Source organism: Macrobrachium rosenbergii, chromosome 54 (assembly GCF_040412425.1).
Source record: "Macrobrachium rosenbergii isolate ZJJX-2024 chromosome 54, ASM4041242v1, whole genome shotgun sequence".
NCBI lineage: Eukaryota > Metazoa > Arthropoda > Malacostraca > Decapoda > Palaemonidae > Macrobrachium > Macrobrachium rosenbergii.
The window spans coordinates 15,998,405-16,010,209 of NC_089794.1; the positions used below are offsets into that span (position 1 = coordinate 15,998,405).

General features: G+C 36.8%; 1 protein-coding gene across 1 annotated transcript; it reads left to right on the plus strand.

Moving 5' to 3' along the window:
- Positions 1-4,336: 4,336 nt before the first annotated feature.
- On the plus strand, positions 4,337-11,289 carry LOC136834776 (uncharacterized). The gene is made up of 4 exons (XM_067097414.1): positions 4,337-4,476; positions 8,582-8,678; positions 9,211-9,348; positions 9,640-11,289. The coding sequence occupies exons 2-4, from the start codon at positions 8,582-8,584 to the stop codon at positions 9,735-9,737; spliced, it is 333 nt and encodes a 110-aa protein (XP_066953515.1). The 5' UTR covers positions 4,337-4,476; the 3' UTR covers positions 9,738-11,289.
- Positions 11,290-11,805: the final 516 nt, after the last annotated feature.

The following is an 11,805-nucleotide window of genomic DNA, read 5'->3' on the forward strand; positions in this document are numbered from 1 at the left end:
TATTAAATAACGGCGAGGACATCCTTAAATAGCTCGATGTTGTCAATTCTTTTCGGGTGATTACCAAACCACCAGACAGAGCCAAATCACCAATTATATCACTTTTCCTAAATATTTTGTTAAACTGATTATATATATATATATATATATATATATATATATATATATATATATATATATATATATATATATATAATTAACAAAATATTTAGGAAAATTATATATTTATATATATATATATGAGAATAATAAACAGATTATCATAATTGTAAATTGTTTAATGATTTAACCATCATTAGGAAGAGTATAGCTCTTTTGTACTATAAGCCCTGGAGATCATTCAATGTATATTACAAAAGATATTTAAAAACTTACGTGGTACCCATGAAAGTAATATTTGTCTGAAAACTCGTAATTCAGACAAAATGATTTGTCAGCTCTTACAAGTAGTTATTCTGTCCTGTGGTCTTCATACAGGAAATTTTTTTTTTTTTTTTTTAATTCTCCTCGTCCTAAAAATCTTATGTTTTCTCATGTCATACCAAGGACAAGCAAGTTCAAGTGTAAAAAGAACTGCTTTAAAACCATGACAGACCAAGATGTGAATTATGGCTTTAATCAGTGACCTAAATCTAGTCGGTACGAATAGCCAGAGAGAGAGAGAGAGAGAGAGAGAGAGAGAGAGAGAGAGAGAGAGAGAGAGAGAGAGAGAGAGAGAGAGAGAGAGAATTTTAAAGACAAAAAGTTGTACAAAATAAACAGCTGCTACAAAGTCGTGAATTTAAAAACCTGAAATGCCTTTAGTGTCTGTAAGTGAAGATAATACTAACGTTGGTCAAAAGAATTACATTTGAAATATATTATCATGGATGCTTTGAAGAAAGTGGGTATTATTATTATTATTATTATTATTATTATTATTATTATTATTATTATTATTATTATTATTATTATTATTCACTCTGGCAAGGACATTTTGATATGTGGCCTTCTTTATTGTATGTCTTTGTAAGCAGGTTTACAAAAATTGTTGTGTTTATCATTATTGCATTTCAAAACGAGCAAACTTTGTTCATATGTGTGGAGAAGACAAAAAGATAAAAATATAATAATAGACAAATAAAGGTCAATGAACAAAGAAGTGAATATATGCATACAAATCCAGCAATGCAAGTCAGGACAACTGAAGGCAATGATGAATAGCACTTCAGAATAATAAAGGCAATATTGTTAGTACTTCACCTTCAGTCATTTTACATGCATGGTAAACACGCTTAAGTCTCTAAGTCACGGGAGGTAATTTGATCAATGTCATGCATTTCACGGTTGGGTGACAGTTCCCTTCCCACCACTTCAAAGCTTTGGAAGTTTGTGTGCAAGTGCCCTTTCTGATTCCTGGGGGTTAAGGCATGCAGGTTTCCCGATGTTTTGCTGCTCTGGGCTAGATCTGGACATTGCGTGCCAATGTCATCGGCCTTTGCCTGTAAATATACTTTAAATAAACATGGAAACGATGGAAAACTGATACACGATATCTCTCTCTCTCTCTCTCTCTCTCTCTCTCTCTCTCTCTCTCTCTCTCTCTCTCTCTCTCTCTCTCTGCCTTCCACTGGCTTTCTCCTCATTCATCGTAACCACAGTTTCACCTTCTCGAAGCCAACTCAGGTAGTCATCAAGAATCATCACAGGAGATATTAACTTTCCGTGACAGCCATGAAGTATTCATTAACCATCAATATATCTTCTGCTGCTTGTAATTTTAACTGATAGGCCTAGAAAAAAGGTAACAGTTTCTCTTCCAGATACTTCCAGGTACTATAGTGATTAATGATACAGCTCCTGAGAATTTTAGTTGGCTCTCTTTGTCCTTTCATTCTCATCTTTGCTTCGCTTAATCCCAAAGTTTTGTATTCAAAACAGTTCCCGATATCGCAACGGGGCACTCAGAGTTACTAGTTCCCTTTCGTGAATCTTTCTGTGTGCGCGTGCATTCACGTATATGTATAAAGGCACACACACACGAACTCTATTATATTTTGTGCATCCACAAATTTATAATGCTATGATATATATAAATCAGAATGCGATACTTTTACATGTATATTAAGCATTTTTATACTATTACCTGAGATATAACTGACAACGGATCACAAAGAGGTCCGAAAATCACTCAAAATCGCCACCACTCTTGCAGATTATCTTCTCTAACAAACAAATCCGAAACACGGTCGCAGAAACAAGACTAGGAAATGAAAGTAATTTCGACAAACAATTACCTTTAGAGCACCAGAACCCGAGCACGGCTGATTCCGCTCAACCGATTAAAATAATTATTCTCTCTCTCTCTCTCTCTCTCTGCATTGATATCTCCATTTCAGTTGACGGCAGGGCGCTCCCAGGAGCTGAATAAGGGGGTTCCCTAATTACTGAGAAGTCCTGGCGAGCGTAGCGAGACCATGCAGCAGGGATGGAGAGAGGGGGGAGGGGAAGGGAGCTGTTGCCCTTGGGAAATTTGTTTATGCTTATATAAACTAATATTCGTCGTCTCTGAATGCTAGGAGATACTGAGTTGAAGATAGTGTGTAATTTAACATCATATTCTGCACCAATACAAACTAGACCTAAATAATACGTTACTAACGGCTTTCCAAAGAAGCACAGCGAGGGTTATTAGTCTAGAGAAACACCGTGCTGTTCCCTGTCCCCAGCTGTCTGCAAAGGCATAAATTATCAGGACCATGATACGGATACTTTTAAGAAATATTATTGACATGAATTTGTTGTTGTTTCGCAAATAGTTTAACCAAATCGGTGAATTCGCATTCTCAACTTTTGCGTGGCTAGCCCGAAGGGTTTGTTCTTAATGAAAATGACAAGTATTATTGGATACATAACTGCCCTTTCAAAATTCATCAATTAGGTACATTGGAAAGGATGAAGATTCTGATTAAATAATGCTTAAAGGAGTAGTTTTCAATATTTGCGCTCGTCGTTGGTGGAAAACTGGGTAGCAACCTCAAACATGTTCAATTGTAAAATTACGTTGTTCAGCATTCCGTGCATTCTGAGTTTGACATTGTACAGAAAATCTCAAATTTACGTACATGCTAACTTCATATCTAACCGGATAAAGAATAAACAGAAATAATTGACTGTTCCAAGATAGGTGACTAGCACTAGAGAGCAAATCTCGACCAAGGCAGTTGGTTAGCTTGCTTACCCAATTGCTCTGCAAAATTTACATTTTCTTTCACGGATGAAAAACGCAGTTAATATAGTCAACTAATGGCCTTCAATGTTTGTTCCATTAGAATGAGTGTACATTTTGAATAATTACAATAAACGGTAAACTAAATGGTATAGAATCGTGTTGGTCTTAATGTTCTGGAAACAGAAGAATGCTACTAGGCAGAAATCAGTTGCAAATTTGTCTGTGAGGGTTAGACTTGCCACTCATGAGCCTTTCTGTCTAAGCCTATTATACAGGTCATGTTGCAGAAGTTTCGATGTCCCATTTCCATGTCCCACCAACCGACCCAAGATTGATCCTACGGGAAGGAGACTACTGAGTTTGCGTCGTGCAAACATCAGTGAGCATCTGCTGACCTCGGCAGTGAATGATATACCTGGTGTTTAGTAGACTGTGATGGGTCACGGCAAGCGTTCAGAGAGGCCCGGGACTCGTAGCCTCATTCCAAAATTCCTGTTGAGAATCTAGAATCAACCCAAAATTGCCTTGGACTAATATTATTATCATTATATTATTAAAATTATTGCCATGTACTGTACACTTACCGTTACTTAAGTCAAAACGCCATTCCCTGTTCTAACAGTCCGCTTGGCCTTCCTATGCGAGATTCCTAAAACGGGTATCTCACACCCACATGGTGCTGCAGGGTTACAGGTGGGTAGGGCCAGTGCAACATGGATCCCACTCGCCCTTAAAACATCGTAGGAGTGGCGCAGGAAACGTATTTTCCTTTCTGGTTTTTTTGTTTGATTTCTACCTTTTAACCGTTATTTTCCGGTCTTCTTTATTGATAATGCTTTATGATTTAAAATACAAACATCAAGACTAACATTCAATAGGGTAATGTGCAGAAACGAGACGATACATTCTGGAAATGGCCGATACCTTGAGCTTTGCCATATCGCTTCAAGTCTTACAAGTTGCCAATTGTTCTTTTAATAATTCACCTTATTCTATGCTGCAGTATTAAACCGTTCATATATCAATATAATTATGACGCAGATTTATAGATCTGATGCTCAAATAACGACTAATCTATCTAAATTAAAGATATAAAAACTGTTTAAAGAAATCCCGAAGTGACAACGTAAAACAGGTACCTTTGATTGTAGGAGTCGAATAAGAGAAGGGAACTCAGTCCTGCACGAACGGCTCCACTCGTAGGGAAATAGCAGATAATTCTCCTACCTGCTACATCTGGGGATTAACAAAGATAGCAAGGAAAGGTATGTTAAACTCAATATATTACTTAAGAAAAACTTAAACGTGGGGAAAAGAGGTAGTTTTCTGGCGGTTCGAAAATCAATGGAGAAAGTGTTTCTGACACTTTAACGCTTTCACTTCTTAGTCTCGTAACTTGAAAGGAAAAGTTCACTTTCTAGAGAGACATTCCGTCATTTAAAATTACCCTTTTCCTGTAGGCCGCTCAGAATAGATCAATAGGCAGTAGGAAGATCTCTTATTGTCAAAATAGAAACCAGCTGGTATCTGTTGCGACATCGCAGTATAATGTAAAGCGTCTTCAAGGTTGTTCCTAGACTTGAAAAACTCGTACTGATTGTGTCATAACTATTCGCTTATATTGTTTTTTATACATTTTGTGGATAATATATATTATTATTATTAAATGGATACACTATCGGGAACGGACATGCAGAGAAAAACAGATATATTTGTCGATAAAAAGGAATGAATTCACATCACGTCTGGGCAAGAAGTGTGAGTGTGGTCATAACGAGTCTCTGATGCTTATGCATGTATGATTGGTTTGTATATATACATGCAGTGGGCATTACCTAACAGGTTAGCGTATGAATACTTTCTGTTATGTTATTGGTAAATTTTAGCACAAGATGAAATGGTTAGAGTGGCTTAAACTTTGCTAAGTTGGAGGAATTGAATTGCAAAAGGAATATGAATGCTCGCGCGGGACCATCCCTTAAAATGAGATTTGGGTCTAATCCTACGATTTACCGGAAAGGGCAAACATTGCTCGAGGGTTGCTCACAAGTGATAAAACGTATATAAATGAAATAAAAAGAAAAAGGTTTCAACTCACTGAAATCTTATGGAAAATATCTTTGTCCATAGTTTTTATCTTTTTCTTATTTTCTAAATTTCAAATAACCTAAACCAAGTTGATGCTTCAAGAGAAAGCTCAAAGGGCCAATGGTTAGGACGCTGGCCTCGCAAGTTCGATTCCTGGGTGAGTTTACCTGGTTGTCAGTCGACTGTAGTGACTGGAGGATGAAGAAGGTTATGGGTCTAGCGCCCACATTCTAGAAGTTTTGGTGAAAACTGAAAGCCATAATCTCTCCATGATATATATAATATAAATATATACAGTATATATATATATATATATATATATATATATATATATATATATATATATATATATATATATATATATATATATATATATATATATATATATATATACATGTTACAGTCAACACGCGTAATCAGCGCGTAATGACTGAAATTTCAGTCATCACGCGAAATGCACTAAGGGACATTTGATCCCCGCAGGAGCTAGTACTAAACACAGCGAAATACATTTGACCCCCCAGGGACTAGTACTAAACCCAGCGAAACAGTGTAGGTGACTCACTGTTTTGCCGTGTTTAGTACTAGCTCCTGGGGGGATCAAATGTCCCCTAAGTGCATTACGCGTGATGACTGAAATTTCAGTCATTACGCGTAATGACTGATTACGCATGTTGACTGTAACATATATACACACTAGTGATTCACTATTGCTTACTAAGTTTAATAATGGGTGTGGCAGCGATCTTGTTTAACTCTAGAGCCATGCTACACAAAGGCACCACGCCCTTTTGCCTTGAATTAATTTTTTAATTCTGAATTTATATATATATATATATATATATATATATATATATATATATATATATATATATATATATATATATACAAAAGTGATAATAATCATATATATATATATATATATATATATATATATATATATATATATATATATATATATATATATATATATATAGAAATTGCGTCACTGACTCTTTGCGGTTGAAAGCGATGATGGCAAGACGATGAAGTCTTTTCTTGTTTGTTGTTTATGCGTTTTTCCCATTCTTTCCTACGTCATCATTTAATCTTTAAACTTTATTGGCCTAATGGCTTGTTTCTTTTTTATGCTTTTTTGTTTTAAAGCACTTGAGTATTTGCTCATTTTGAATAATTATAACGACGAAAAGTCGCAGGAGACACTTGAGTGAAAGTCATGCAAATGACGTAATTGCACGGTAATAACCGGTGACGCCTTGTGGTTGGTTAGCAAGTCATGAATGATATAGTGACCTTTTGACAATCTCTCTCTCAGCATACGTGATAAAACAATGAGAAAATTACGCCTGGAATGCAGATTTCGCCATTGTAGTTGTCACCAGTGGGAACAATTTTCGCAAAACTGGAACAATCACACGGTGCTCATAGACAATGGAATTACTGTGGAGCAGAGCAAGAAACCGACTTGCGGTCTACATAGGCCTAACAGTTGCTCAACTTTCTCCTGACGAGAGGAAATGTATTATTATTATTATTATTATTATTATTATTATTATTATTATTATTATTATTATTATTATTATTATTATTATTATTGGAATGTCATGGAAGGAAAAATGTCAAAAATGTAAATAAAAATAAAAGCGATCAAGCAACTAGACCACCAAAGTATCCTAAGTCGGTGAACAAGGGGAGAAAAGAGGAAGGGCTGTCTACATTTAAAGGGGGGGGGGAAGAGGGGCATACCCTTTTTTGGTGGGGGAGACCTTGGAGCATGTGGGTAACATTCAGACAAATGTGATCTTCATCATTCTTGCGTTTTCTAAGACTCATAACTTTCCTTTCTTCAAGAGGCGTGTATCTCATCGAGTCAAGATTGTTACAAAAATTAATCCATTTCCAAAAGGCAACTTGTAAGTAGGTTAAGGTTATAAAGGGAACAAGAGCTCTGGTATGGACCTCTGGACTATGCAGGTTAACCAAGGTTATGGTTTCCCCTTGAATTCAGAAGACCAGAAATCTAGATGGTAAGATCATGGCATTTTGACACTTCAATAACACGTGACCTGGAAAATTTTAGGGGAAATAATCCTAGAGGTCAGTGGGACCATGATGTTCTTACATCTTGTGTGGGACACGAAGCCATCAGTCAAGGGAAAATGGAAGGATGATGAGAATTACAAAGCCCCGTGGCAGAACAATTTTTTTTTTATAAAATTCGTAGCAACACGAAAACTAATTTCTGTAACGTGTATAATACTTCTAAAATTTAAACTAAATTATTCATAAGTAAACATTATAATGACTTCATTTGCTTTTATTAAAACGTAAATTCTGGCCAAACATATTCTCTCTCTCTCTCTCTCTCTTTCTCTCTCTCTCTCTCTCTCTCTCTGCTCCGTTTCCTACGAGAATTTTTTCTTTCTTCGAAACAGAAACTCGTAATACCACATTTCCCAAGACTTCCGCGAAGCCCACCATCAGTATGACAATTAGTATCTCTTATTGTTGCTGCCAAGGACATGTCACAAGAATTACTCCCACAGGATGTGATCCCCTAAACGCTGAAGGACTTTTCGTGAAATACAAAGCCCCTAACGTACGCAGTCTTTCCCACCCCCCAGGGTCGAACGTGGAAAGAAAAACTCCCTACGGGCGGGGAAATGTTAAGGGTTCATAATGAGTTTTATTTCTGGATTTGCTGCGTACGTTAAAATATTCTTAAAAGTAGACTGCTTTTATTTCGGTGGTTACTATAAATATAATATATCGCATCTGTCTTGCTTCAGGAATGCATTTGCTATAAAAGAAAATAGGAATAATTGTTCCCGCACAAGGAACGATTTGCTTTACGGGGATAAATGTTGACTTCCTGAACGGGAAACCTCAAGAGATGACGTAAGCGGACATAAACAGTGATAATGGCGCATTCGGGAAATTCTTAATCCGGATTATTTGTCTTGGCGGGGAAAAATTTTTTTAAAAGGAATTTATTATTTCGTATTTTTAACAACTTGTAAGATAAATGAGAACCCTTTCATAAATACTGACAGATTCACATCACATTTTTTAAAAATTTGTATTTATGATCGATTACAATGGGGCTTTGGGAATTTTTAATGCGTCCGGAATTTGACGTCATCAGCACTTGGGAAATTAGAACCTTTATTATTTATATGAAATAATCATCTATTTATGGCTCTGAAATATATCAGATAGTCTTACCTGTATGTCCTGTGTACGACCTTGACTTTAACTGAACTTAAACTTCGCATTCCTCAGATGCTGCGCGTTGCTGTCATCGTGGCTGTCATGACAGCCGTAGCGGCTGTACCCATGAAGATGTACGAAAAATCCGACAATGAAAAATTCCAGCCAGGTAGGTTATCCCCGTCATTAGTTCTCTTGTGGCATTTATTCTTTATGTGGATTGCTACATACGAGGAATATCTAGTGTAAACAGATGTCTGGTATATATTTTCCTAAAAATGATTGGGCAATAAAGTTCCCCGGAAGAGGCCTGGCGGAGGGGGAAACTGTTGGAACAAATTGAGATCTGTAATTCCTTCCTTCATCTGTGGTTTCGCTTTCGTTTTCTTGTGAAGAACATCGAAAAAGTAAGATGTCAACACACACACACATGTACATGTATCAGGCGCCAAAATTACTTCATTTGGATCTTGTGCTTTGTAGTGAAAAGCGTATCCACAAAGTATAGAGAACTTGAGAAATTAGATGTCATTGTGGCTATTGCAAATACACACACACACACACTTACTGTATAATTGCTTTCACTTTTAACAATTCTAGCTTTTTAGTTGTAGTATTAGTAGTAGTAACTTGATAATTTTACTCTGTGACTGCTCCCCATTCTTCTACAACCAATCGGTTTGCTGTCTTGTTTCAAACAGTTTTGGTTCCTGTCTCATCCACCGTCATCCCATTGGATGATCTGCCCGTGTACCAAGTCGGAGTGGGAGTTGGCATCCATGTTGTGACCCAGGCACCGGGAATATTCAAACCAGATGAGCCTACGAAGTTGATCACAAGTAAGTAGGCCTAACTTCCTCTCACATGATTTTGAAAATTAATTTAGAAATGACGTGAAATTTATGAAACATACCTGTTTCTTATGTGAAAACTTTCCATCTTTCAAAAACAATATTACATCGTGTACTGACAGAAGTAAAAGTAGTACTATGTCGATAACAGCGGTAATAACATAGTGATTACAGGGGTAACAGGTCGTGGAAAAATAGTGTTTGTTTTCGGACGCAGGCGTCCTAAAGACAGGCAACTCTAGACCTTAGTAGCGGTAATAATGACATTTGCCTTTCCAGTTCATTCGATCAAGAGGGACAAGAACAAGAAAAAGGCGGGAACCGCCCTCATTGAAGAGGTCACGCAGGAAGAATACAAGAAACTCGCAAAGCAGTAAAATGAATGCCTTCCTTCAGGGACTATCCAATCTTGTATTTCATCGTTTCTGAAACTGGACTAAATCTTTGACTTGTCGTGATAATTGCGGGAGCCTCCTGTTTATGTTGGTTATTATTATTATATTGCAGTGACAGTTGACATAATGTTTTTCGCTTTCTGATTTAGTGTCTTAGTCAAAATAAGTCAAGTAAATCTTTTACTGGAGATTGCAACAGATAGCAGGAACCTGTGGGACACTGTTCAGTAAGTCTATAGAAACATTAGGCTGAATATAGATATTTCTTCAAGTTGTGTAAAAAAAAAAAATGTTGTTAGCAGGCTGTTTATGGAACAAGTGGCCGTGCTAGGATAAGCCCATCAGCACAATACATAAAGATATTTTGCTATGCATTATACAGAAGCACTAGGCCTTAAGGCCAGATAATCTTAACTGATTGAGTTAATTACATTACTTGACGTTGCATCTTCTAGGACCGTCAACGCTGTCTCCCAATATCAAGTCTTACAGGAGGAAATTGTCTCCCAAGTTTCAATTAATGGGGAAATAGGTAATGGGAAGCAAAACTAACAATACGAGGTCGGTTTTAACGTGAATTAACCAAAGGATATTCCTCAGATATAGATAACTGCTAGATGGTTTTTTACTAGAAGCGGATCAGTACTTTTCTTCTGCTTGGCCTCCGAAAAATTTGACCGGGGGCTCGTAGTTTTCTTACAAGCAACAGCTAAAAGGTGCCTCACTAGAAAGGGACCTGGATTTTCTTCTATAGGGCTCTCAGGAGGTTTAGTTGCTGGAAGGGGATTTGTGCAAAAGATTTGCTCACTGGAACAGGGCTGAAATTTTATTCTAGATAGCTTCTAGAAAAGGTTTACTCACTGGAAGGAGACTTCGGTTTTTCCTCTGGAAAGGGGCCTCGTGTTTTTTGCCGCTAACCTCTATAAAGTTTGGTCGTTGGAAAGGAATTGGCGTTTTCTTCTAGATGGTTTCTAGCGAGTGTGCTCACAGGAACTGGATTTGTAGTTTTATTCTAGATGGCTTCCAGAAAATTCGGTCACTGGAAGGGAGCTCAAAAGTTATTTTCCCAAAGTCTTGTTTGCTGGAAATACTCTTTGGTCTCCTTCCAGTTCTTCTTGCTATTTTGGTAATTAAAAGCACGTTTTAGGTGTAGTTTAAATTGGCCCATTTGTGTAATTAAGATAGATTTTTTTTAGGCTTCTTTCACTCGACCTCAAACTAGTATTCACTGAAAAAAAGTTTTTTGCTTTTTTTAATCGACCTTAGAAATTATTTGTTTGTCATTCAACTTTAGCCTATCACCTAGCAAAGAAATTCTTCTCTAATTAATAGCTGCATAATCTTCAAATATAGTGGGATGTATGGACTGAGTGAATGAAGGGATTAAATATTGTAATTTCTTTCTGGCCATAAAATGTCTCAAATTTATTTTTATATGAATCCTAACTTGGAGCTTTACTGATTTGTGCCATGCAATGATGATTGATATATATATTTTATAAAGATTATTGGACTCCAATAAATGATAACCAATGATGCCTTTTCCCTACCCTTTAGAGTAGAATAATGGTTTTGGAACGATAAATCTTAAAAATTTCTCTCTCTCTCTCTCTCTCTCTCTCTCTCTCTCTCTCTCTCTCTCTCTCTCTCTCTCTCTCACACACACACACACACACACACACACGCACATACAGGTTAATCCTCGCTTTCAGTGTTAACTCTATCTTTTATCTTGAGCCACAACCTACCAAAGTATAATAAAATGTGTGGTAACCTCATGTAGAACCTGCAGGCTTCGATTGGCACGACGAAAAATAGCTGTCTGGTTGAATGGTAATTGATCACAGTGAGGTCTAGGAGCCACTGGAGTAACTCAGTGAAATGTACAATAAAGATCTAATGGTCAGATATCTACAATCCTGTTTTGTTTGCATTAGTATAATATTAAAGTCTTTTTTCTTGTAAACGTGAGAAGACGGCTAATTAAAGTCTTTCATTGGGCCCAGACTAAGAGAGAAACAGAGACAGACTCAGTGTCACTGATGAAGGT

Bases quoted from the DNA above. Each gene is read 5' to 3' on its own strand.
- LOC136834776 (XM_067097414.1), top strand. From the start codon at position 8,582: ATGCTGCGCGTTGCTGTCATCGTGGCTGTCATGACAGCCGTAGCGGCT. The intron at 8,679-9,210 runs GTAGGTTATCCC...TGTTTCAAACAG, and splicing joins CAATGAAAAATTCCAGCCAG to TTTTGGTTCCTGTCTCATCC. The intron at 9,349-9,639 runs GTAAGTAGGCCT...TTGCCTTTCCAG, and splicing joins GCCTACGAAGTTGATCACAA to TTCATTCGATCAAGAGGGAC.